This window comes from Taudactylus pleione, unplaced genomic scaffold (genome assembly GCF_031769625.1).
Source record: "Taudactylus pleione unplaced genomic scaffold, aTauple2 ptg000127l, whole genome shotgun sequence".
NCBI lineage: Eukaryota > Metazoa > Chordata > Amphibia > Anura > Myobatrachidae > Taudactylus > Taudactylus pleione.
This window is the reverse complement of record NW_028284529.1, coordinates 16543225-16566819: the sequence shown is the minus strand read 5'-3', so window position 1 is coordinate 16566819 and position 23595 is coordinate 16543225. Positions and strand designations below refer to the sequence as shown.

General features: G+C 44.7%; 1 protein-coding gene across 1 annotated transcript in view; it reads right to left on the bottom strand.

Annotated features, from left to right (window-relative positions):
• Nucleotides 1-23595, bottom strand: part of MPDZ (multiple PDZ domain crumbs cell polarity complex component) — a 229645-nt gene that overhangs the window by 180419 nt on the left and 25631 nt on the right. The window contains exons 2-10 of the mRNA XM_088472634.1: nucleotides 21192-21227; nucleotides 17239-17405; nucleotides 14766-14987; nucleotides 11628-11767; nucleotides 11107-11320; nucleotides 9402-9530; nucleotides 8996-9205; nucleotides 721-835; nucleotides 317-405 (exon numbers count right to left, since the gene is read on the bottom strand). Coding sequence (XP_088328760.1) covers nucleotides 317-405; nucleotides 721-835; nucleotides 8996-9205; nucleotides 9402-9530; nucleotides 11107-11320; nucleotides 11628-11767; nucleotides 14766-14987; nucleotides 17239-17405; nucleotides 21192-21207 — 1302 coding nt within the window. The 5' untranslated portion in view covers nucleotides 21208-21227. The remainder of the gene's footprint in view (nucleotides 1-316; nucleotides 406-720; nucleotides 836-8995; nucleotides 9206-9401; nucleotides 9531-11106; nucleotides 11321-11627; nucleotides 11768-14765; nucleotides 14988-17238; nucleotides 17406-21191; nucleotides 21228-23595) is intronic.

Sequence of the window (23595 nt, the reverse complement as noted above, 5' to 3'; positions counted from 1 at the left end):
CACCTCCATGACCGAACACTAGTGCAGCCATCAACCTGGAGTACTATCCCCTTCTGCAGTTTAGTGCCTAGTACAGGGTTGCCATTGCTAAGACGGTACCTACCTGACCTGGCATCTCCAGTGAAGCCCTAAGGTTGTGGAAGTCTAAAAAGACCCCAACCAGTGCTACATCAAAATGCCAGTGCTGTGCAGGGTATTGGCAGTTGAATTGTGATTTTTAATGCTTCAGATCTCATCAGGAAAAACATCTGGAATATAATAAGGCTAAGTATAGATATAATGCATTGCACACATTACTTTTTATATTCATACTTACAGCAATAATCTGATCTCCAACATGAATTCTTCCATCCTGCTCAACAGCACTATCTTTAGTAATGCTCTTCACAAAAATACCAGAGGGCTCTGTTAATAGAAACATAAACAAAATAATGGCTGCTCTGAGGAGAATCTTTTAAGCAATGTCTCCTCCTTTCCATTTGTTTTGGATAGGCAGAAGTTCAGGAAAAAGACAGAGAAAAGATTGATCTATATAACTAGATGCAAGACCACCGCATGCAGTCTGTCCCCGTTTCATCATCTACAACGTCAGCCAGACACAGCTCTTGCATCTCTTCTAGAGATCACTGATTCACATATGCACCTAACCTAAAGACATGAAACAGCAGAAACAATCTACAATTTACAGTAAAAAAAATAATAACACAATTGTGTGTTTACCTGAACTTTTATCACCAACATAGCCAGCAATAGTTATTCCCAAGCCCTGAGCATTTTTGGCAAGCTTTACATCAAAGGCTTCTCCATCTGAATCACGAGTGATTACAACATTTCCCTTGAAAATTAAAAAGTATATATGAATTATATAAACCACTTTAAGAAACTCCCAAAAGTTAAAAACTCAGTAACATTGTATTAAACTATACAATTATATGCACCAGGATCACAAATCTCTGCTTACTTCAAACAAACTGGTCTTTTTAGTAATTATTTTGTAATTATTATGATCAGAGCTGAATTGAGGCTAAGAACAGACAGAATTTTTTCTTTTTTACTGAAATGTAGAAAATGCTAAAAATATGAGATATGGTAAGAACTTACCCTTGTTATCTCTATTTCTACGAAGTCCATAGGGTTCCACAGGATACCTTGGGGTATAGGTGTGACGTCAGTCGCAGGGCACCAAAGAGTTAAGCTTTCAGCCTCCCAGGATGCACTAGGTCCCCCTCCTATACCCCGCCCCCGGGCCAAGGCACCTCAGTTAGTTACCAAGCCATAGGCCGGAGGAGGAGAAGGAAGAGAGAGAACAAAGATCTGGACACATACAAGAATCACATTCTCACCAGAGGGAGACGGAAAACCGGTGACCAGAGCAAAGCCCATCTGCAGCACAGGTGCGACAGGGCGGGAGTCCTGTGGAACCCTATGGACTTCGTAGAAATAGAGATAACAAGGGTAAGTTCTTACCATATCTCATATTTTCTACTTCAGGGTCCATAGGGTATCCACAGGATACCTTGGGGATGTCCCAAAGCAGTATCCTTTAAGGGTGGGGACGCTCCTGTGCAGAAAGGAGAATCCGCCGCCCGAAGGAAGCATCCTGAGAGGCGAAGGTGTCAAACCTGTAATACCTCACGAAGGTATGGACAGAAGACCACGTAGCAGCCTTGCAGATCTGAACTGCCGAGGCACCACGTCGAGCTGCCCACGAAGGACCCACAGACCTAGTGGAATGAGCCTTCAGAGAAGGAGGGACCGGTAGGCCTTCATGAAGATAAGCTTCAGAAATAGCCATACGGATCCAGGCTGCCAAAGTTTGCTTTGAAGCAGGCCAACCCTTTTTACAGAAGCCATAGAGGACAACAAAGCGTCCGACTTCCTAAACAAAGAAGTGCGGTCAACATAAGTCCTTAAGGCCCGCACAACATCCAAAGAGGCCTCACCCACGGAAAGACCCGGTGAGTTAAAGGCCGGAACAACCATTTCCTCGTTAACATGAAACTGGGAAACAACTTTGGGAAGAAACTCGGGCCGAGTGCGGAGCACTGCCCTGTTCCCATGAAAAACCAAGAAAGGGGGTCTACAAGAAAGAGCCCCTAACTCAGAAACACGTCTGGCTGAAGCAACGGCCAGAAGGAAAACAGTCTTAGCTGTTAGCCATTTAATATCCACTGAGCCCAGTGGTTCAAACGGCGGTCCTTGGAGAGCCCTCAGGACCACAGCCAAATCCCAAGGCGCCACAGGTGGAACAAAGGGCGGCTGAATACGGAGAACACCTTGCATAAAGGTGCGCACATCCGGGATTGTAGCAATCCTACGGTGAAACCAGACAGATAGGGCCGAAACCTGTACCTTCAAAGAAGCAAGGCGAAGCCCATGATCTAGTCCCGCTTGCAGGAAGGCGAGAATCCGAGACAGACGAAACTCCCGCGGTGCATAACCTCTCGGTCGACACCACTGGAAGAACGTATGCCACACGCGATGGTATATCCTCGCGGAAGACGGTTTCCGAGCTCGTAACATGGTACGCACCACAGAGCTGGAAAACCCCCAGGACCTCAGCATGGCCGTCTCAACAGCCACGCCGCCAAAGACAGCCGAGTCAGGTCCGGGTGAAGACAAGGACCCTGAGACAGAAGGTCCGGTCGTAGCAGCAACCGCAGAGGACTGTCCACGGACAGACCCTGAAGGTCTGAGAACCAGTGCCGTCTGGGCCACGCGGGAGCTATCAACAGGAGCGTCCCTCCTTCCTGTTTGAATTTCCGGATTACCCGTGGAAGAAGGGAGACCGGAGGGAACAGGTATGCGAACCTGAACGTCCACCGGACGGACAGAGCATCCACCAGAGACGCCCCTTCGTCTCTTGTGCGAGACCCGTACACCGGCAACTTGTTGTTGTGCCGGGACGCCATGAGGTCGATTTCTGGAAGACCCCACCTGTCCACCAGTAGTTGAAAAACGTCCGGGTGCAGGGACCATTCCCCTGGATGAACGTCCTGGCGACTTAGAAAGTCCGCCTCCCAATTTAGCACTCCCGGGATGAAGACCGCTGATATGGCCGGAAGATTGCGCTCCGCCCAAACCAGGATCCGAGAGACCTCTACGAGAGCCGCCCGACTGCGAGTTCCTCCTTGCCTGTTTATGTAGGCCACGGTGGTAGCATTGTCCGACTGGACCTGCACCGGGTGACCCTGGAGAAACCGCTGTGCCTGCAGGAGAGCATTGAAGACCGCACGGAGTTCCAAGATATTTATTGGAAGCTCCGCTTCTGTCGGTGTCCATCTGCCCTGGAACAAGTGTGGACCCGAAACTGCTCCCCAGCCCCGAAGACTGGCGTCCGTTGTCAACAGGACCCAATTTGGAACCCAGAACGGACGTCCCTTGTTGAGGTGGGTCGTCTTTAACCACCACGCAAGGGACAGGCGAACCTCCGGGGTGAGCACAATCGTCTGGAACTTCAGAGACTGAGGCAGCCCGTTCCACTTGGACAGGATCAGGTGCTGCAGAGGTCTGGAGTGAAACTGGGCGTATTCCACCATGTCGAACACCGACACCATGGAGCCCAGTAACCTCATCGCCGAGTGTAAGGACACCCGGCGGCTGTGCAGACAACTGCGCACCCTTGACTGTAAAGCAGAGATCTTGTCCTCCGTCACGAAGATCCTTTGCTGTCCCGAGTCCAATAAGGCTCCAAGATGCAGAATCCTCCGAGACGGGATTAGAGTGGACTTCTGCCAGTTGATTAGCCAGCCGTGCCGTTGCAGCAGTGCAATGGTCAGGTCCAAGTGGTGTAACAGGAGCTCTGGAGATCCTGCCACCAATAACAGGTCGTCCAAGTACGGCAACATGCGGACTCTTTGCAGCCGCAGAGAAGCCGCCATGACCGCCATAGCGTCCTGTATGTCCAATGACACCATGTAGTCCCCAGGTTCCAGCGCCAGAATGATGGACCGTAGGGTCTCCATCCGAAACTTCGGGACCCGCAAAGACTTGTTGAGTGCTTTGAGGTTGAGAATCGGACGATATGACCCATTGGGTTCCTGTACCAAAAATAGATTTGAATAGAAACCCTGGCCCCTCTGGGAGAATGGAACAGGCACTATAACTCCAGCCTGGAGCATAGTGTGCAATACCTTCCGCAGCTCCGTAGCCTTGTTCCGGTCTGATGGTAGACCCGTGGTGAAGAATCGAGCCGGGGGTCTGTGCCGGAAGGAGAGGGCGTACCCGTGAGAGACCACCTCCAGAACCCAAGTGTCTGTCGTAGTGAACGACCAACACCGGGAGAACTGCAGCAGGCGGCCTCCCACCCTGGGATCCCCCAAGGGGAGACCCGGACCGTCAGGCCGCAGGCTTGTCATCTGGCTTGGGGGCCGGACGTCTGGTACTCCATGCCTGTTTCCGGGGCTTGACCGATTTCTTAGGGCCAGCCTGTCGAGGAAACGACTGTGGTTTGGGCCTGCCCTGGGCCCTAGATGACCGAAAGGACGATGGTCCAGAACCAGAAGGAGCAGCGGCCGACGGGAGACAAGCAGATTTGGCTGCCGCCAGCGTGGCCACAATCTTATCCAGATCCGGACCGAAGAGAACTTCTCCGGTAAACGGCAACGCTTCCAGACCTTTCTTGGATCTGCGTCCGCCTTCCAGGATCGCAGCCACAAGGTGCGACGAGCAGCTACCGCTGCTGAAGAAATTCTAGACACCAGAGTACTAATGTCTAGAGCCGCCTCGTTGATGTAGGTGGCCGAATCACGGAGATTGCCAATCAACTCCGCCTGTTCGGCCGGACAGTCGGATTCAAAAGAAGCCTCTAATGAATCCGCCCAGCGCTCCATCGCTCTGGCAACCCAGCAAATGGCCATAGCCGGCCGTGCTGCCCCCCCTGCAAGGGAATAAGCGGACTTCAGGCAGATTTCTACCTTGCGGTCCGTAGCATCCTTAAGGGAGGACATGGATGGCATCGGCAATGTGGCACTACGGACAAGACGGGTCACGTGAGAATCCACCTGTGGAGGGGATTCACACTTAGCAAAATAATTATCCGCGAACGGATAAGCCACCGCCAGGCGTCTCTGCGGCTGGTATCTTTTGCCAGGTTGTTTCCACGCCTCCTCTAAATGGTCCACCAACTGACCCGAAAGAGGAAAGACTGTGGCATCGCCCTTCACATCTTTGAAAAAGGCATACTTAGATTTAGCCGCTGGGGGAACTTCGTCCTCAATCACCAAGGCTGTGCGGACCGCCCGAATAAGTCCAGGAATATATACTTTGGACTTAGCATCAGCGTCCTTAGTATGGAAAGGTTCCTGATCGTAAGGATCCAGAATCTCCCCATCATCAGACGTCCCTTCGTCATCCTCATAAGGAGCGGACAGAGACGCCACCGGCCTTTTATGAGGCCGCATCACAGACTCCCCTTGCAACACATCCGACAAGTGCTGTACAGAACTCGTCAGGGAGTCAACCCACGCTGGCTCCTGAGAACCCGGGAGCGGGGAAATAGGGAGACTGTGGGGTACCACCAATTGTCGTGGGAACCCCTGCATGGGTGACGACACCACAGACTGCTGGGACAAACCCATCGGAGTAAACGCGGGCTGCGGAGCTAACTGGCCCACTAAAGCTGTTAACGCCTGAGCGAAACAAGCCCAGGGCGGCTCCTGTACCGGTGTTGTAACCGTAATAGGCCGCGCCATGGACAAACACTGCCGGCAAAGGCCCTCCGCGCTACCCTCCCCCTCCGCTAACGGTACTTTGCACGTGGTACACTGTAGCCGAAGGGGAAAATCACTTTCAGACATGATGGCACCACGTATGTGACCTCTCTCACCAATTAAGTATTATATAGGCGAGAGACCACCCTGCAGCACCGCACCGCAAGGGCTTTAGCAGAAAGAACAGGGACAGTAATAAAGCTGACAGTTTAGAGAAGAAAAGTTACATGCAGCGCTAGCACAGTCACATACAATGCAGAGAAATAACAATTCCTGCACTAACAGCGCTGATCACTCAACTACACAGACACAGGGCCTGGTAGGACACAGCGCTGCATACACAGACCTGAGCCACAGCGGAGGAGAGGTATGCGGGGGGACCCAGACCACGATGCTTCCTTCCAGACTTCCAGCAGCGTTCACCATGCGTTGCAGAGAAGATGGCCGCCGAGGAGCAGAGAGAAGCTGGCCTGGGGGAGGAGCGCTGACACAGGACCAGTCAGCACAGTGCAGAGAGGGCTGTGTGCAGCGGGGGAGGCGCCGGCTGTGAGACAGGGAAGGCGCGCTCCCCTGGCATGCATTTAACCCCTGGGACGCCGCAGCGCTACCGCTCTGCTGCGGTCCGCTGTCCCAGGGGGTAGTGGAAGCGCAGGTTGGTCGCCTGGCTCCACGCTGCAGCCAGTCCCCAGGGAGCCCCCTGCCTGGGGACTTAGGACCATGTGATCAGCGGGGACCCACCGCGGGACCCCGCTGCTTACCTCTGTCCCCCTTGAATCCGGCCATGGTCCGGAGCATCTGGGGTCACCGCTAGCTGTGACCCCAGACGCCCACCAGCATCCCCGGATCAGTACCGGCGTTCTGGTACCGGCGGGGTGTAGGGAAGACAGCATGGACGTCAGGACTGACTTCCATGCTGTTCATCCAGATGTGCAGCCACAGCTGCATGAAGAAAAAGCTTCAGGGGCTCTTCTAGCCCCCACTCCAACAGGTGCACCCGACTCCGGCCGGGCACCAAACTAAACTGGGGTGCCTTGGCCCGGGGGCGGGGTATAGGAGGGGGACCTAGTGCATCCTGGGAGGCTGAAAGCTTAACTCTTTGGTGCCCTGCGACTGACGTCACACCTATACCCCAAGGTATCCTGTGGATACCCTATGGACCCTGAAGTAGAAATAATATATAATGCTGCCAGATCACATTCCTTGTTTAATAAAAACCTTTTTCCAAACAATGGGACTAATTCAGCAGTGCAAGCTAGTGCACTGCTGAACGCCGATTCCCGATGTGCGCAGGCGCCAGACCCGTTCTGCACATAAACTGGTAGCAGACTGTCAGTGATTGACAGTCTGCTGCCGTTTGGGGGCATGGAGGTGGCGGCGATGCCCTCCGTTTCCCAAAACGGAGGCGTGTCGCCGCCGTTGCGGGAGAAGGATGAAGCCAAGATCTCCTGCCCTCCTTCTCTAAAAACTGCGGCGGCCGGCTGCGGGACCCCATAAGTCACCGCAGCCAGCCGATGCTACGCAGATTAGCCGATGCTGCGTGCAGCTTTGCCAATACGATCCTTGCAGAATCAGGCCCAATGTCCCATGAATATTATTGCATGATGCTAAATTGAACACAAACCATCTGCAGATCCTATTGCTTAGCGTGCACAGAAATGTGTATATTCACCCATAGGTAGAGATATACTTATCTATGTAGTCCACTCACTCTTATCTGTACCCTTCGTTTGCTACTCAGCATCGTCATCGGTGCAGATTAGCATGAGCCTATAAAGTGATTCTTAGCTGCTTGATTAGAGCTTTTTCTATATAAAGCCCTTTTCATTTTCTGCCATATTGCATACCTGTTTTGCACTTAAAAAAATTGTTTGAAGCTTGGGATGGACATGCATGCTATTATACTACTACTGAGAGATTTCATTATATATGTGAAGGCAGCTGGTAAAATGGTTGTGTACATTTGATAAATATTATATGAATCAGCCAGAGAGACAGTTTTGGGCATAAGAGCAGTGTAAGTAGTTGCAAGTGGAGATACAGAGAATATTGCAGGCTTGCCTACCCTCCCGATTTGGCCGGGAGCCTCACGATTTTCGGGAGCCACTCCTGGCCCCCAGAAAGGCAGGCAAGCCTCCCGGAAGCCATCAGCCCTCCCGACCTCCCCCCAGAATAAACTAGTAACCCCCGCAGTGGGGGGGGCAGTGACGCGATTCGCGCTGAATCACGTCATCATGGCCGCGCCCCCTGCTTCACAATGCCGAAAATAACGGCATTGTGCAGAGGGGGCGGGGCCACGATGACGTGATCGCACGGCTCCGTCCCCAATGTGACACAAAAGTCCAGACACGCCCCCCGCTGTTAGCTGACAATCAGCTCCCTCCCGGAAGGAGGGAGCTGATTGTCGGTAATGGAATATAGTCGGAGAAAATGTGGTAAAACAACACTTTTACTGCATTGTGGTACCATTTCTGGGAGCTTAGGAACAAACTAAATCTATTTCAATCCACTTTTAAGGGGAATCCATTTTTATTTAGTGCCGTTTCTACTGGCACTCCAGTTTTCCAACTAATAATACTAAAGGTGCCTATCCACCAGACGATTAAAATAAGCGATTGAACGATAACAATGTTGTTTGATTGTTTGAAAATCGTTTGCAGATTGTTTAAAAAAATTGGTCTTTTAGACATCTATCATCGGGCAAACATGCTGGTCAACCTGACGATAACGTCAGGTTCAGCATGTCTACAGATGATTGATTGTGCCTGCACTGAATGACTGCTTGTTCAGTGTAGGTACATCACAGACTGACAAACGACTGCACGATTACAATGTCGTAATCGTGCCGTCTTTTGCCTGTTTTCTAGTGGATAGGCACCTTAACAAAGCAACAGTACTTTTAGCAAAGGATACATATTTACGCTTGTGTTAACACACACTGACTGAACCTTTCATACTTGGGAACACTCTTTTTCAGCCCATCTTTAAGAAACTATAATGAATACTTACACATAATAGTGGAAAAAATCTGCAGTATAAAGTGAAGCTGCAGCCATTAAAAAACACAGCTAGTGTCCCATCCCAGCAACAAGATGCGGATAGCCATAACTATAGGGCTGCCATTAAAGGCACAATGCAAACATATCATAAAAAGGTCCTATTCAGTGTCAATAAAAAATAAAAAAAAGTCCACAAATTCACATTTTGATGATTTAAGACATAATTAGTTTTAACGGAAATGGCAAATTATCTTTACTTGCTAAAATACTTCACTGATTTCTACTTACTTTAAAATCAGGTACAGCAGGTAACAATGGAGACATCTGAAGACCGGCAGAGACAGGGGTAGTTGAATCCCCAACTGGCCCTCTGGCAATAACCAGCTTTACTCTGTTACCACATTGCCTTAAAACCTGGGCAACTTGTTCACTTCCCATTCCAGCAAGGTCTGTGTCACCTATTTTTAATATATGATCTCCACTGGATAGCCTGCCATGCTGATGTAAATAAATGGGCACAATATTGACACGATTAAACCTTTTTATAAAATCATATACATTATTGGCGAGAGAACAAATTTGAAAAACAGGTTCATTTATATAATAAACATCTATAACAATGGGTTTGGTTGGTGGTCTGAAGTCACAATTAAACAATGCAAATCAATAACAAAAAAAAATATTTACAACCAACCTGGTCAGCTACTCCTCCTGGTAGAATGGTCTTAACTATAACGCCAGTTGATTTAGCTCCAACAATTCCAAAACCAAGACCTGATCCATCATTTACCAGCTCGACAGTCTCCACATGCTGCCAGTGCATCTGATGACATATGTAATAAAAAGCATGCAGTTATTGCACAATAATTAACTGACAGACAAGAATTTATTGTATTTTCCCATTGTAATAAAAAAATTTGTTTTCACTTATCGCTTACTAAACAATTAGTTTTCAGTGATCTTACAGGCCAATAGCTAGAATATAGGTGTTGGTCAATCAGTGTAAATATTCTGCTCACTGGAAGAAAAGGTGATGACAGAACCGCATACTCTTCAGTAGAACTTGACCCAGACCTAGCCTGAAATCTGACTGAGAGAACTAGATCATTTCAGGGATCATTAACACTAGTAAGTATAAATATCAATTGTAATTAATTTAAAATGGCTGTAACAAATATGTATATGAAAATGACATAAATCATGTTTCCTTGGTGGTAAGTAATCCTCCTGTTCAATCACTAATAAGGGACAGATTCAGAATTGCACGTAACTCCATCTTGTGAATAGATATTGCGATTTTTAGCACTGTGCATGCTCCGTGGCCGAGAGAACGCACGTATGAGCAATCACAGGTAACTCATAGTCGAATGCCACTCAGCAGAATCTCCCATTGCGGCTGAATGTATGTAACTGGGTGGCAATTTGGCATTTGCACATAGGCTAAGGGGGAGATGTATCACACCTTAGCAACCAATTAGCTTCTAGCTAACATTTATTCAGTGCATTCTATAAAATGATAGGCAGAACCTTACTGGTTGCCAAGAGCAACTTCTCAACTTGTCCACTCTTTAGAAGCTTTGATACACCTCTCCTTAAGTGGTCTGAGGGTGTGCCCATGTAGACGAAATTATGGGCAATGTCGAGATGAGAATACGCAGAGAATCGCCTGATTGCAGATGGAGCTCTTACACCTGGTATAGAGCTGCGGATGGCTACTTCAGTAAGTGGATGGATCGGGACAGTGCACTTCATATAGGTGAACATGCACATTTATTTCCAGTTACGTACTATGGTCTACACTCTAGAGAGACATAGACCCTACCAGAATATACATTGCTTCAGTGCTGGAATTCAAAAATGTTCAGTAAGTTCTATTACAAAGTACATACTTATAGACACAAAACAATGGCACACTGGCACTTAAAAAAGGCATAATGTATGCACTAAAAAGAAACACATTCTCTTTAGCTGCACTTCCCCCTCTGTATTTGTGATGGGCACCTTCCTCAAACATATGTAGCTTCTCTCACTCTACATGAGTCATCTTTATGTAAAATTGGTGTGCTGATCTCAGATGGACCTATGGGTTGGTTTATTAGTAACTAGTAAGCTGATTGCAAAGTATTCTGGTCTGTTATAAGAAATCACAGTCTAGGAGCCCCTTTAATAAATAAACATTGTACACAGGGGTGAGGGAAACTATTTATCATTTCACTGATTTGTGAGAAGCAGAATTATTTCGGGAAAAAATGGCTCAGGCTGGGTGAGAAGAACTATACATATCTGTGCAAATTCTTGGCAAGATGCCCATAACAGATTCAGAATGTAATTGAAAAATAAACATGCTAGTCTGCAAAAGGTAAATTAATGCGCTGTTTTAATGCCTTTAAAATACTTACAGGACTAGAAAGTGCAGACACTGTGCTGGCATCAGATGGTGAGCGGGATACCACGGGGCTGATTAGCTGGGGTAACGGTCCTCTTGCAACCACAAGCTGCACATGATCTTTGGCCCTCTGCAGGAGGCCAATGGCTTGGTGATGTGTAATTGTCTGATCAAGAGGCTGACCATTTATGGACAGGATCTGATCAACTTCCTTCAACTTTCCATCCCTTTAATAAAATGAACTAACTGTGACTATTTGCATTAAGATTATGTTACCAGCAGTACATTAACACGTAACATATACCAATAAATAGCAGTAGATGCTTATCCTAATACAATGTAACAAGACAAAAGCAATAGCTATTTCTGATAGTAAATTATATAATAATTGAGGCTCTAGCTTTGTCACTGCAGTAACTGTGGACAACCACACTAGAATATATGGAAAATAAGGATATGTTGTGTTCGATGTTAAAAAAACATTTTCAAAACACATAGCAGAATGAATTAGCCTAGAAGGAAAACAGGTCTTACCTTTGAGCAATGCTCCCCTCCTGTATCTCTTGAACAAATATCCCAAGTTCTCCACGATTCTCACTTTTCAATCCCACCACACTAAAACCAAGTCCACCACTTGAAGGTTTAACCATATCCAGTGTTTCAATCTGCCGACCCTTTTGCAAGATAAAAAGGTTGGCTATGTATTCTAAAACTGTAAAAGTGTAAAATGATATGTGTATTTACAAATAAGAGCACAGTGCTTGTTGAGTAGTGGAGAGAAGTAGGTAACACTTCTTGCCAGTTTTATCAGTGCATGTTCTGCTTCTGAGCGTACGCAACTATAAGCAGCTATGCAGACGGATCTCTTACACCTGGTATAGGGCTGATGACGGCTACATCTGCAAGTGGATTACATGCATATTTCAGGCACCTCTCCACTTGCAGTGAGTGGGTATAGCTTAGCAGCAGAGCAGCAGCAGGGTTATGTATATAGGCTAAGTATTCTCACAGAGCTTGTTATGGCCATGTAGGCAGATTTGTGGTCTGGTCTGCACTGAATTGAGTGTACACAGAGATCTGTCTGATTTTGGATGGATCTCTAGCATCAGGTATTGTGCTGGTGCAAATGCACACCGATAGCGATGACAGCTGCTACAGTAAAGGTGTGGATGGGGGCGGTGCTGCCACATAGATGCATGCAACCCTTGCATACGGGTGAATATCTGCATTTATTTCCATGCATACAATGACACAGACTTTGTGCAATTCTGAATCAGCCTCTCTATACAGAAACACTTGACAATAACTGTACAATGCAACTTCTCATACACTGTTGCTTCAGTTATGCCAAACAGCCCCTCTCAGCACTCCAGGTCCTAGGTGACTCGGTCGTGCATCTTTGTCACTCAAAATGTGCATTATATTCACAAAATAAAACAACTGAAGTGACAAAACTACTCTGCTAGATTACACTGATCAATTTGGTATGCAACACTTCTGTGTGCAGATGAGTGTGAATGTGTATACAAAGTGCTACAATGCAGCGGCTATGGCTTTTTCTCAGTTGGTATTTAAATACAGTTGTTGCCCATTAAACAATATTCAGGGACCCAGAGAGAGGAAGGAATTACCTGGGCCCAGGCTTGTTAGGTCCAACGCTGCCATCCACCCCTCCCCTCTTACCTGTCAGCAGCCCAGCACACACACTACTGTGTACTGGGCTGCAGTGTGACCAGGAGACTGCAGCAGCAGTCTCCTCTCCCTGTGCTGGGGTGTGGGAGAGCAATCACCCTGATTGCGCCCCCCTCCTCAGAGTGCTCGGCACTGGGGTTTTGTTTTCTAAGGTGGACAGGGCCACGTCTCCCGTGATTAGGTCACACCCCTATAAGGGCGGTCTTCAGGGCTAAATGAGGCCTGGAGAATCAATTAGCCGGTGATAAAGTACTGCAGTTAATTGAATTCCCCCCCTATATGTTCAAGGAAAAAAAAGTCAAAGTGACTTTCGTACAGATATGTTTACTTGCATCTTTTCCACTCGACTGACGGAGATTTCCTGTTGTATCTGCGGCTGATGTTATAGCAGATTATCCGGTGCTGCGTCCTTGGACACAGCTTGAATAAGTAATGCATGCAGGAGGTGAGACACCTCCTGTTGCATTAACAGATTTGCCAGGACGGAATTGGAAAGCTGCCTGCCCAAGGTCCACAAAACAACGATATTGAGGGAGATTCAATTGACCGCGATGTTAAGCCGACTAAAGAGGATTTCAGCTCGCAACCTCCTGAAGTGAGAGCTGAAATCCGACTAAAGTGCGGACCATGATGCTATTTTAGTGTGGAGCTAATAGCTTCCCAACTGGCACTTAAGTTGGAAAATGCCGTTTCACGTGACTAAACACACTGCTTTAGTCATGCCAATGGCATTCTCCAACTTAACGCTTCTAGTCAGACTTAACAGTAGTGCCCCTTATCCACATTATACCACGCAGTGGTAATGCCCCTTATACTATATGCCCCACAGTAATGCCCCTTACACATTATATCACACAGCAATGCAGTTTACAGATTATGCCACATAGTAGTAGTGCCCCATAAAACACATTCCACACAATAGTACTGCCCCTTACACATTATGCCACACAGTAACACCCCTTACACATTATGGCCCCACCCAGCAACTCATCTCCCAGTATCCTTCCAGCAGCCTCTTGCCTCCCCTTGTGTGCCATCAGCAGCCAGCAGGTGTGGATTTCGTCACTGGCAGGCAGCGGCAGACATAATTTGAATCTGGCGCCGGTCAGAGCCTATTGGAGCTTGTAGACAGGCAGCCAATCAGGAGCCACCACTGCTGATTGGCTGATCTGACCTTTTGTCGTGACTTGGTGCAGGGAGAGCAGCGGGCCACAGAGGCAGCCGCACCCCTTGCACCCATGGTAGTTACGTGACTGTTTGAATGCATGTTAGCAAACCGTGAGATCCTTTACAGGATCAATGGAATGGGGTTATAGGCGAGGACAATGGGCCTGATTCGGACTTGGGATTAGAGTAAGACAGTGCAAGTAACTGTATACCTGGACAAACCATGTTGCATGTGGGGTAAATACTGTCTGCTTTTGCATGTAGCCCACACATGCTGGACAGCTTTTTTTTTTTTACACTGAAATTTAGATGTCAATTTGGACACACCCTTCCAAATCTAAATCTGTCTGCACATTTTAAATCTGCCCCATCAGTGCAGCATGGATTTACTAAGATGCACAGTTCATTTTATACATAGGGTGAGAACATGTAAAGAATAATTCCAAATCTTCATTTACATGAGCTCTCAGTCTTATGGATATTTACATTTTTTTATTAATTTCTAGCTATAGACACACTTGCAAGTTCTTTTCATTAGCATGTTAATATGGATACAATATCACAAAATACAATATTTATGGTTGACTCACATCATACAGTTTAGAGTGGCTGAACAGAATCTGTCCAGTCCCTTTCAATAGTGGTTGACAGCTCCATTGTAGAGGACTGGAAACACTCAGACCTCCCTCACCATGAGGTGCAGGGCACTATGGCACCTGGACAGGTTATCTTTAAAGTGAAGTTTAGTAAAAAATTTGATGGCCATTCAATCGAAAATAAAAATTATTTCCGGATTCATTTCAAAATACATACTTGAGCCATCTGTTTGATGATTTGGTCAAAATCCTCAACTGCTGTTTGTCCATTGATCTGAGGAAAGACTGGTTGTACAATGGTTTCTTCAGAGCTAAACGGGCTACCATTCTGCTGGGCCAGTGCATAAGACTCATTTTGTCCTGATGAAATAGAGCTTGAACCATAAGGAGAAATCTGAGCAAACTCTGTAACAGTTGATCCGGCATGCGTCACATTTACCTAAAATTAAACAAATATTACTTTGGCCTTATTGGCACATTCAATATTTTGGGAGGACTTATGCAGAAAAATAATAATAGCCATTGATATTCATAAAATGAATAAAGGTCTTCAACGGGCTGTCAGTACTGCAAATAAACAAGCCTACCCACTCCATGGTTTAAAGGCAAGTCCCATCCTGGAATCCCAGTCCCTGCAGTCGGCTAATACTGAATCATGCTTTACAGAGAAAAATGAGCATATTACATATCATCTATAGCTCATCAATACAGCGCTAAGGAAAAGTTTACATAGAGTTCTCTTGCAGAGGTATTGATGGATTTTGTCTTCCAGCTTGGAGTCATGCTACAGGCCAGATCTCAGCTTCGGGTATAGTAGTGCTCATTCTAGGTCTAGCGCGGGTCAGGGTGCTGGACCGTAGACACACGCTCATCCGAACAGGGAATGTGGCCACGAGAAACAGGGGCATGTCTTGAAGACACCCCCCATTTCATCACTCTTACGGACATGTTGGGCTACCCTCAAGCTCTTGCCTCATTGTGAAGAGATGCAGTGTGCATGACATCTATTCACCGATAGTGAGTGCTGCACTGCAATTTTTCCCCCCTGTGGGACACTGTGGCACATGGGTGGGGACGGCACCTGGAAGGTTGTTTTAGCAGGGTGCCAACAGGGCGCCACCATAAGGGCAGGATGCATTCTGTCCTTTTGAAATTGGGCAGGGTGCGGCGCCCACTAGAACAAGAAGGTATTAAGAACTTTAATACTCAAATTCAATACCATTGACCAGGGAATTCCCCCCCCCAATATAATAAAAGAAATGGAGAGCACTGGACAGAAGTATAATATTTAATATTCATATCCAAAAAGAGAAACATAAATATAAAAAAAATGCAATACAGTCATAAAAATTAATATGACATGAATAAATCCAGGACCTGTTGCATCGATTATTACTAAAATATTCTCCACCACCTAGCTCATACAAAGGAGGGAATCCCTTCTCTTGAACTACCATAATTACATTAATATTAACTATTGTGGTTAAGGATCAGAAAGTTTAATGGTTGCTGTAGGCCAGTGGTTTCCAAATCCAATCCACGTATGATAAACGTGCACATAATTATATATTGCAGAGGTTACATATGTGTCCTCATACACTTATACCTTTTGCAACAAATGGCATGAGATGTCTGGTTCGATTCCCGTGCTGCGTACTGTTTACTCAACTTTGCTACTTTTTCCTGCATTGAGCTACTTTTACTTCAATTTTGCATTTTAGTTTGCAAATAGTGTACTAGGTACCTAGTATTAGGTTATTTGTTGCAATGGAATTTGTATAAAGTCACAGATTAAGCATAACAATGCATTGCGCAGGTCACTATTATCAGACCAGTCCTTTGCCATATTTAACTGGGATTGTGCACTTTTTCCTATCGCTTACAGTGCAAGTACTTAGAGGAGTAGTGTTTCTGCGCTACTAAGTAAAGTTTTTGGCGCATTAAACGAGTCTATTTGGTGCAATTTGAAATTAGGTGTAAGTGGACACATCTGCAAATTGAACATGGACCTCCCGATTAACAACACACAAAAAATTATTTTGCAAATGTATATTGTAATAGAGAAAAATATTACTGTCAATGTCACTACTGTTTATATACCAATTAGGGTAAGCCACTTTGACAGCTAATCCAGAAAGCCTAGACCCTTCTGAAGAGTATGAAAAAGAAACAAAATAGTCTACAGTCGGTAAAAAGGATTGACTTTGGCTCAAGCTGAACTGATCAATGGAGCCTGAAAACTTTTTTAATACCAAAAAGATAGAACCTGCACTTGTATATTATTGTTGCTCTTAGGAGCACCCCGTTACAATTTCTAGGTATTACTTTGTGTAAGACAATAAAAGGGCATGAAAAAGATGAACTACCTTTCAGCATCTTCTGCATGAATGAAGCTCAGTTAATGCATCACTCAGACATAGAATAGTAAATTTAGTAAAAATAGTAATGAGAGAAAAACGGGCCAACCTTTCTGTTACTGACTTGCCTTCTGTGAGTGAAGTAGACAAAGTGACAAAGAATCTTTTAAACCAATCAACTTAAAACAATTAACATACAAATGTTACCATGAAATGGTTATGCCTAGGTAAAATAAGAACATAGAAAATGTACACATTTTAAAATATCTCTACCAGGATTAATATTTTAACACAAAAAGTACATAAAATAATTTGCTGGCATTTAATATCTACCTGCTCTCTCAACTGATGAAATGAGGATTGAAAGCTTAGGATCTGGTTGAAGAGTGGACTTTGTAGAACAGATTTCAATAAAAACAGCTTTTCTTCATTTGCTATATCCCCTCGTTCCCGGACTTTTGACTGTAGACGTTCTACTGCCTGCAAGGCACGATGAGTATCTGCAAAACAAAATTGCAGAATGTATAATAATGTTGCTTCCATCCAGTTAATATTTGTGTAGATACTGGATTTCTTTTACAAAATAATTGTTTAAAAAAAAAAAAAACAACAGAATAAGCGTATGTATATACAGTATGTATGTAGTGGTCAAAGTGGAGCCAGTACACTGTCCTATGTTTTCCATACTGCCACTTGTAAATTTCCATTTCAATTACAGGAAAACAAAAAGTTTTGAATATGACTAAAGGGGGTATTCAATTACCCTGCGGCTAATTGCAGCACCAGAGCTATTCGATTAGCGGGAGATCACCCCGCACGCGAGTCCCCGCAGTCGGACTGAACCTCGCAGCTCATGGACCTGCAAGGTAAAGCCATTGGAAAAAACAATAAATCTGGCACGTGAGGACAGAGGTGTCCTCAAATACAGCCTCAATACGCCATTCGCCGTAAGACGTTTGACGCAAGTGAGCAGCAGGTCCCATCTGGCTCAGTTTGTGCAAGTGGCTTTTTTGCAAACTGATGCGACAAAGCTTTCTGAGACTGCACTGATTAAATTAATATGCGACACTTGTCTGTGTGCGACTATGTCTGTATACAAAGCACAACGAACCATGGCGTGGAATAAAGCTGCGGCCACTGCAGCATAACACTTTTCATTCAGACTCTTGTGAAAAAGTTGATCGGCGCAAGCGTCTTCAGCTATTATGTGTGAGGACACATCTGTAAATAATTTACTTGAAGACAAATGCAATCATTTTGATTATCTGTACAATAATTACATATTATATTATATATATATATATATATATGCATGTAGCCGCAGGCTCGGCACTCCTACACAGAATGCTGTAATGGTTAGGTGCCCCGCGCAGGTAATAATACAAGTTGCGGACAGAAGCGGCGGCACTCATAATAAACAGTTACAATAAGGTGGGTCAAAATGCCTCTAAATTACTTCAAAGTTTCAGTCCACTTTTACTTGCTCTCTGACGAAAGTCCAAGTGGACTGAAACAAAGTAAATTAGAGCTGCAAAAAGGCATGGAAAGCCAATACACCAGCTGAAATCTATTAGTAATTAGAAAGCAATCCTGCCCCTTGTCAGTGCAAATTAATATAAGCTGGTCCAGTCCCAACTGTTGGCCTATAAAAAGGTGTCTCATTACCAAGGTGTCATAAAAGAAACATCTCATGATGGGTAAAAGGAAAGAGCTCTCTCAAGACCTTCGCAACCTTATTGTTGCAAAACATACTGATGGCATTGGTTACAGAAGGATTTCTAAACTTCTGAATGTTCCAGTGAGCACTGTTGGGGTCATAATCCAGAAGTCGAAGGACCATCATTTCACCATAAACCGGCCACGATCAGGTGCTCCTCACAAGATTTCTGACACAGGAATGAAAAGATTTATCAGAAGAGTTGTCCAAGAGCCAAGGACCATTTGTGGAGAGCTTCAGAAAGACCTGGAATTAGCAGGTACAATTGTTTCAAAGAAAACAATAAGTAATGCAGTCAACCGCCATGGCTCACCACGCAAGACTCCATTCCTGAAGAAAAAGTAAGAAGCTCATTTAAAGTTTGCTGCCCAATATTTGGACAAGCCTGTGAAATATTGGGAGAATATAGTCTGGTCAGATGGGATCAAAATTGAACTCTTTGGATGCCATAATACACACCATGCTTGGAGGAGAAATTGCACTGCACATCACCCCAAAAACACCATACCAACAGTGAAGTTTGGAGGTGGGAACACCATGGTTTGGGGCTGTTTTCAGCATACGGTACTGGCATACTTGATTTTATTGAAGGAAGGATGAATGTAAAAATGTACAGAGACATTCTTGATAAAAATGCGCTGCTATCTACCAGGATGCTGAAGATGAAACGAGGGTGGACATTTCAGCAAGACAATGATCCCAAACACGCAGCCAAAACACTCTCAATTGGTTTCAGAGAAAGAAAATAAAGCTGCTAGAATGGCCCAGCCCATCATTGGACTTGAATCCAATTGAAAATCTATGGAAAGAACTAAAGATCAGAGTTCATAGAAGAGGCCCACGGAACCTTCAAGATTTGACTGTTTGGGCGGAATTCAATTGTATCCGCGGCCCGCGTTCTCCAGTCTAAAGTGACAGGAGAACGCAGGGCGCTATACAATTGTCCAAGATGTTCGCGCTGATCGCGCCCATAGAGGTCAGGTTTAGCCGCGTAAAGCAGCTAAACCCGACCAAAGTGCTGGGCGCGATCGCAAAAAGTGATGTTTGGGCACCCAAACATGTCACTTTTCGCACATTTCAGCTCTCATCCCCCAGGGGCTGCAAGCTGAAATGTAGCGCTGGCAGCTCATCGTGCCCGACAGGAGCAAGAATTGAATAGCTCCGTCGGGCGCGATAGCGGCTATAAAGAATTGAATTCCGCCCTTTGTGTGGAAGAATGGGGCAAAATCACACCTGAGCAATGCATGCGACTAGTTTCTCCATACAGGAGGAGTCTTGAAGCTATCATTACCAACAAAGGCTTTTGTACAAAGTATTAAATACATTTCAGTAAAGTGTTCAATACTTTATCCCTGTGTCACTTCACATTATTACACATAACTTAATTTATGGACATCTATGGTTTGAAATCTTTGCATTTGTGGATTGCATGGGTTGTTGCTGACATTTGGTGAAAATTTCATTACAATAGTCTCATGACAAATATATTTATATTTACTGAGAAAAATGTTTGTGTGTTCAATACTTATTTTACCTGCTGTATGTACAGTATGTATGTTTGTATATACACACACTATGTGAGACAAACGTGCTGTTGAATCAACCCAGAGATACAGGTTATTAATTTAAATCAGGGATGGGGGAACCTTTTTTCTGCTGAGGGCCATTTTGCTATATATAACATTAGTCGCATGCCTGGTGCAGACCACGCCCCCTCCGTGTAACATCACACGGGAGGGTGACTCAAATACCGGTGATTACAGCAATGTCCAGAGCATCCTGAGGATACTCCGGGAAGCTGTTAGGGCAGTGGTGTGACCGTCTGAAGCGTCCTAAGGACGCTCCAGGTGGCACTGCTGCATAGATTCTGGTTGCAGGGTGCCCTTCGAGGCTAACAGAAAAAAGCTCAGAGGGCCAGACCAAAATGATTTTGTGGGCCCTATCCGGCCCCTGGGCCTGAGGTTCCCTATCCCTGATTTAAAAAGAAAATATACCATAATATGTTATATATCTATATTTATACTAATATAATAAGAATGTTGTGTCTGTTTGTTCCAAGTTAGCACAAAACCTACTGAACAGATTTTCAGAAAAACTGCATCATTTTGTTGTGGAAACTCCTAGAAATAACTTGCACTTTGCTTCATCTCGATCCATGAAGTTAAAACTAAGCAATAACAAAAATAAAATGTATTGACATCATCAATGCAAAAGATAGGTGTGGCACCATGCGCGTGTCTTGTAAGGGGTGGGGGGAAAAGTGTTTTGGACCTGCGTTCACTTGATAGGATAGGCTACTTAGCAGTCTATACACAGGGCACACAGTGACGTTGGTGGGAGTGGTGGGTGAAGGCCCTGCTGCCACCAGTCTGTATAGCGCTGCTGGTCATGTGGCCACTCTCGTGACAGGGCCCCTATGCAAAGCAATACAACTAGAAAAAAAAAAACTAAAAAAAATGTTGGTAGAAGCTATTTCATCGTGGGCGAAGCCGCGGGCAACAACTAGTTTCTTTTGCACACCAATATTTCCCTTTAAAACAGTATATTGAACTATACAAAAATCACTTACCAATAGTTTCCAACATAGTTCTTTGATAAGTAATTCCTGTAAAATAAATACATGTAAATTATAAATTTACTTTAATAAAACACATAGGAAAACATTTCACCTGCTACAAATCATCAACTACAAATTGGCAGAGCCATTCTATGAATTCAAATGCATTTTTTAATTTTAACTAACTTTAGCTTGGCCATAACCCTTAAAACAGAAATAACCAACCAGAACAACGGAAGCCGCAGAGATTCTGTGGCCTGTAGAGATCATCACTACTGAATGTCATCATCTCACATAGCCTACAATCAATTGACACCATCTTTGCCCAAAATCATAAGAAAAGAGCCGATAGTCTGCGCTACCTCTATATCGATATTAATCTCAGTTTGAATCAGATTATAGAAATAATATAGATGATGTGAGTATAAAGCAAAAATAGAAATATTTATTAACCATTAAAAAAGCCCATGTCATGAGAAATTGGACATAAGTTGAAAGAATGAAAAAATTAAATGAAAATATATAAATAAAAACATCATTAAATCAGTAGTTCACAATGTTACACAATCATATAAGCAACTCTTGTTGCTAATCACTGTGATTCATTTAGGACGGATACATGTGATAATTGGTATATGTTTATGATCCAGAGCTAATGGCTTCTGTGTGAACGTCACTGTTCACATTTAGGCATATATACAGTGCCTTGCAAAAGTATTCACCCTCCTTGGCTTTTTACCTTTTTTGTTACATTACAACCTGTAATTTATTTTTTTAATCTGAATTTTATGCGATGGATCTGCACAAAATAGTCTAATGTGGTGAAGTGAAATGAGAAAAAGATATATAAAAAAAAGAATCTTTACAAACAAAATTCATATGTAATCACCCCATTTGCTATGAAGCCCCTCAAAAGTTCTGGTGCAACCAAATACCTTCAGAAATCACATAATTAGTGAAATGAAGTCCACCTGTGTGAAATCTAAGTGTCACATGATCTATCAGTATAAACACACCTTTTCTGAAAGGCCCCAGAGGCTGCAACACCACTAAGCAAGAGGCATCACAGCATGAAGACCAAGGAGCTCGCCAGTCAGGGACAAAGTTGTTGAGAAGAACAATTCTGGGTTGGGTTATAAAAAAAAAAAATATATATATATATACAAATCTTTGATGATCCCCCGGAGCACCATCAATTCCATCATCATCAAATGGAAAGAACATGGTCTCACAACAAACCTGCCAAGAGAGGGCCGCCCACCAAAACTTACAGACCGGTCAAGAAGGGCATTAATCAGAGAGGCAGGACAGAGACCAAAGGTAACCCTGAAGGAGCTGCAGAGTTCCACAGCAGAGACTGGTGTATCTGTGCATGTGACCACAATAAGCCGTACACTCCATACAGCTGGGCTTTATGGAAGAGTGGCCAGAAAAAAGCCATTACTTAGTGATAAAAATAAGAAGACACAATTTGAGTTTGCCAAAAGGCATGTGGGCGACTCCCCAAATGTATGGAGGAAGGTGCTCTGGTCAGATGAGACTAAAATTTTACTTTTCATCCACCAAGGAAAACGCTATGTCTGGCGCAAACCCAACACATACCATCATCCAAAGAACACCATTCCCCATAGTGAAACATGGTGGTGGCAGCATCATGGTGTGGGGATGTTTTTCAGCAGCAGGAACTGGGAAACTGATTCGAGTCAAGGGAAAGATGGATGGTGCAAAATACAGGGATATTCTTGAGCAAAACCTGTTTCAGTCTGCCTGTGATTTGACACTGGGACGGAGGTTCACCTTCCAGCAGGACAATGACCCGAAGCATACTGCTAAAGCAACACTCGAGTGGTTTAAGGGGAAACATTTAAATGTGTTGGAATGGCCTAGTCAAAGTCCAGATCTCAATCCAATTGAGAATCTGTGGTCAGACTTGAAGATTGCTGTTCACAAGCGGAAACCATCCAACATGAAGGAGCTGGAGCAGTTTTGCCTTGAGGAATGGGCAAAAATCCCAGGGGCAAGATGTGGCAAGCTCATAAAGACTTATCCAAAGTGACTTGCAGCTGTAATTGACGCAAAAGGTGGCTCGACAAAGTACTGACTTTAGGGGGGAGAATAGTTATGCAAGCTGAAGTTTTCTGTTATGTTGTCCTAAATGTTGTTTGATTCACAATATAAAAAAAACACAACAACATCACAGTTGTAGGCATGTTCTGTGCATGAATTTATGCACACCTTCAAACAATCCATTTTAATTCCAAGTTGTGAGGCAACAAAACATGAAAAATGCAAAGAGGGTGAATACTTTTGCAAGGCACTGTATATTGAAGCTGAATTCTAAGATGAAATCGGTAAGAGCGCGATTATTCAAGTGATGATATAATAGTCACACAATCAATCCAATATTAGATCATTA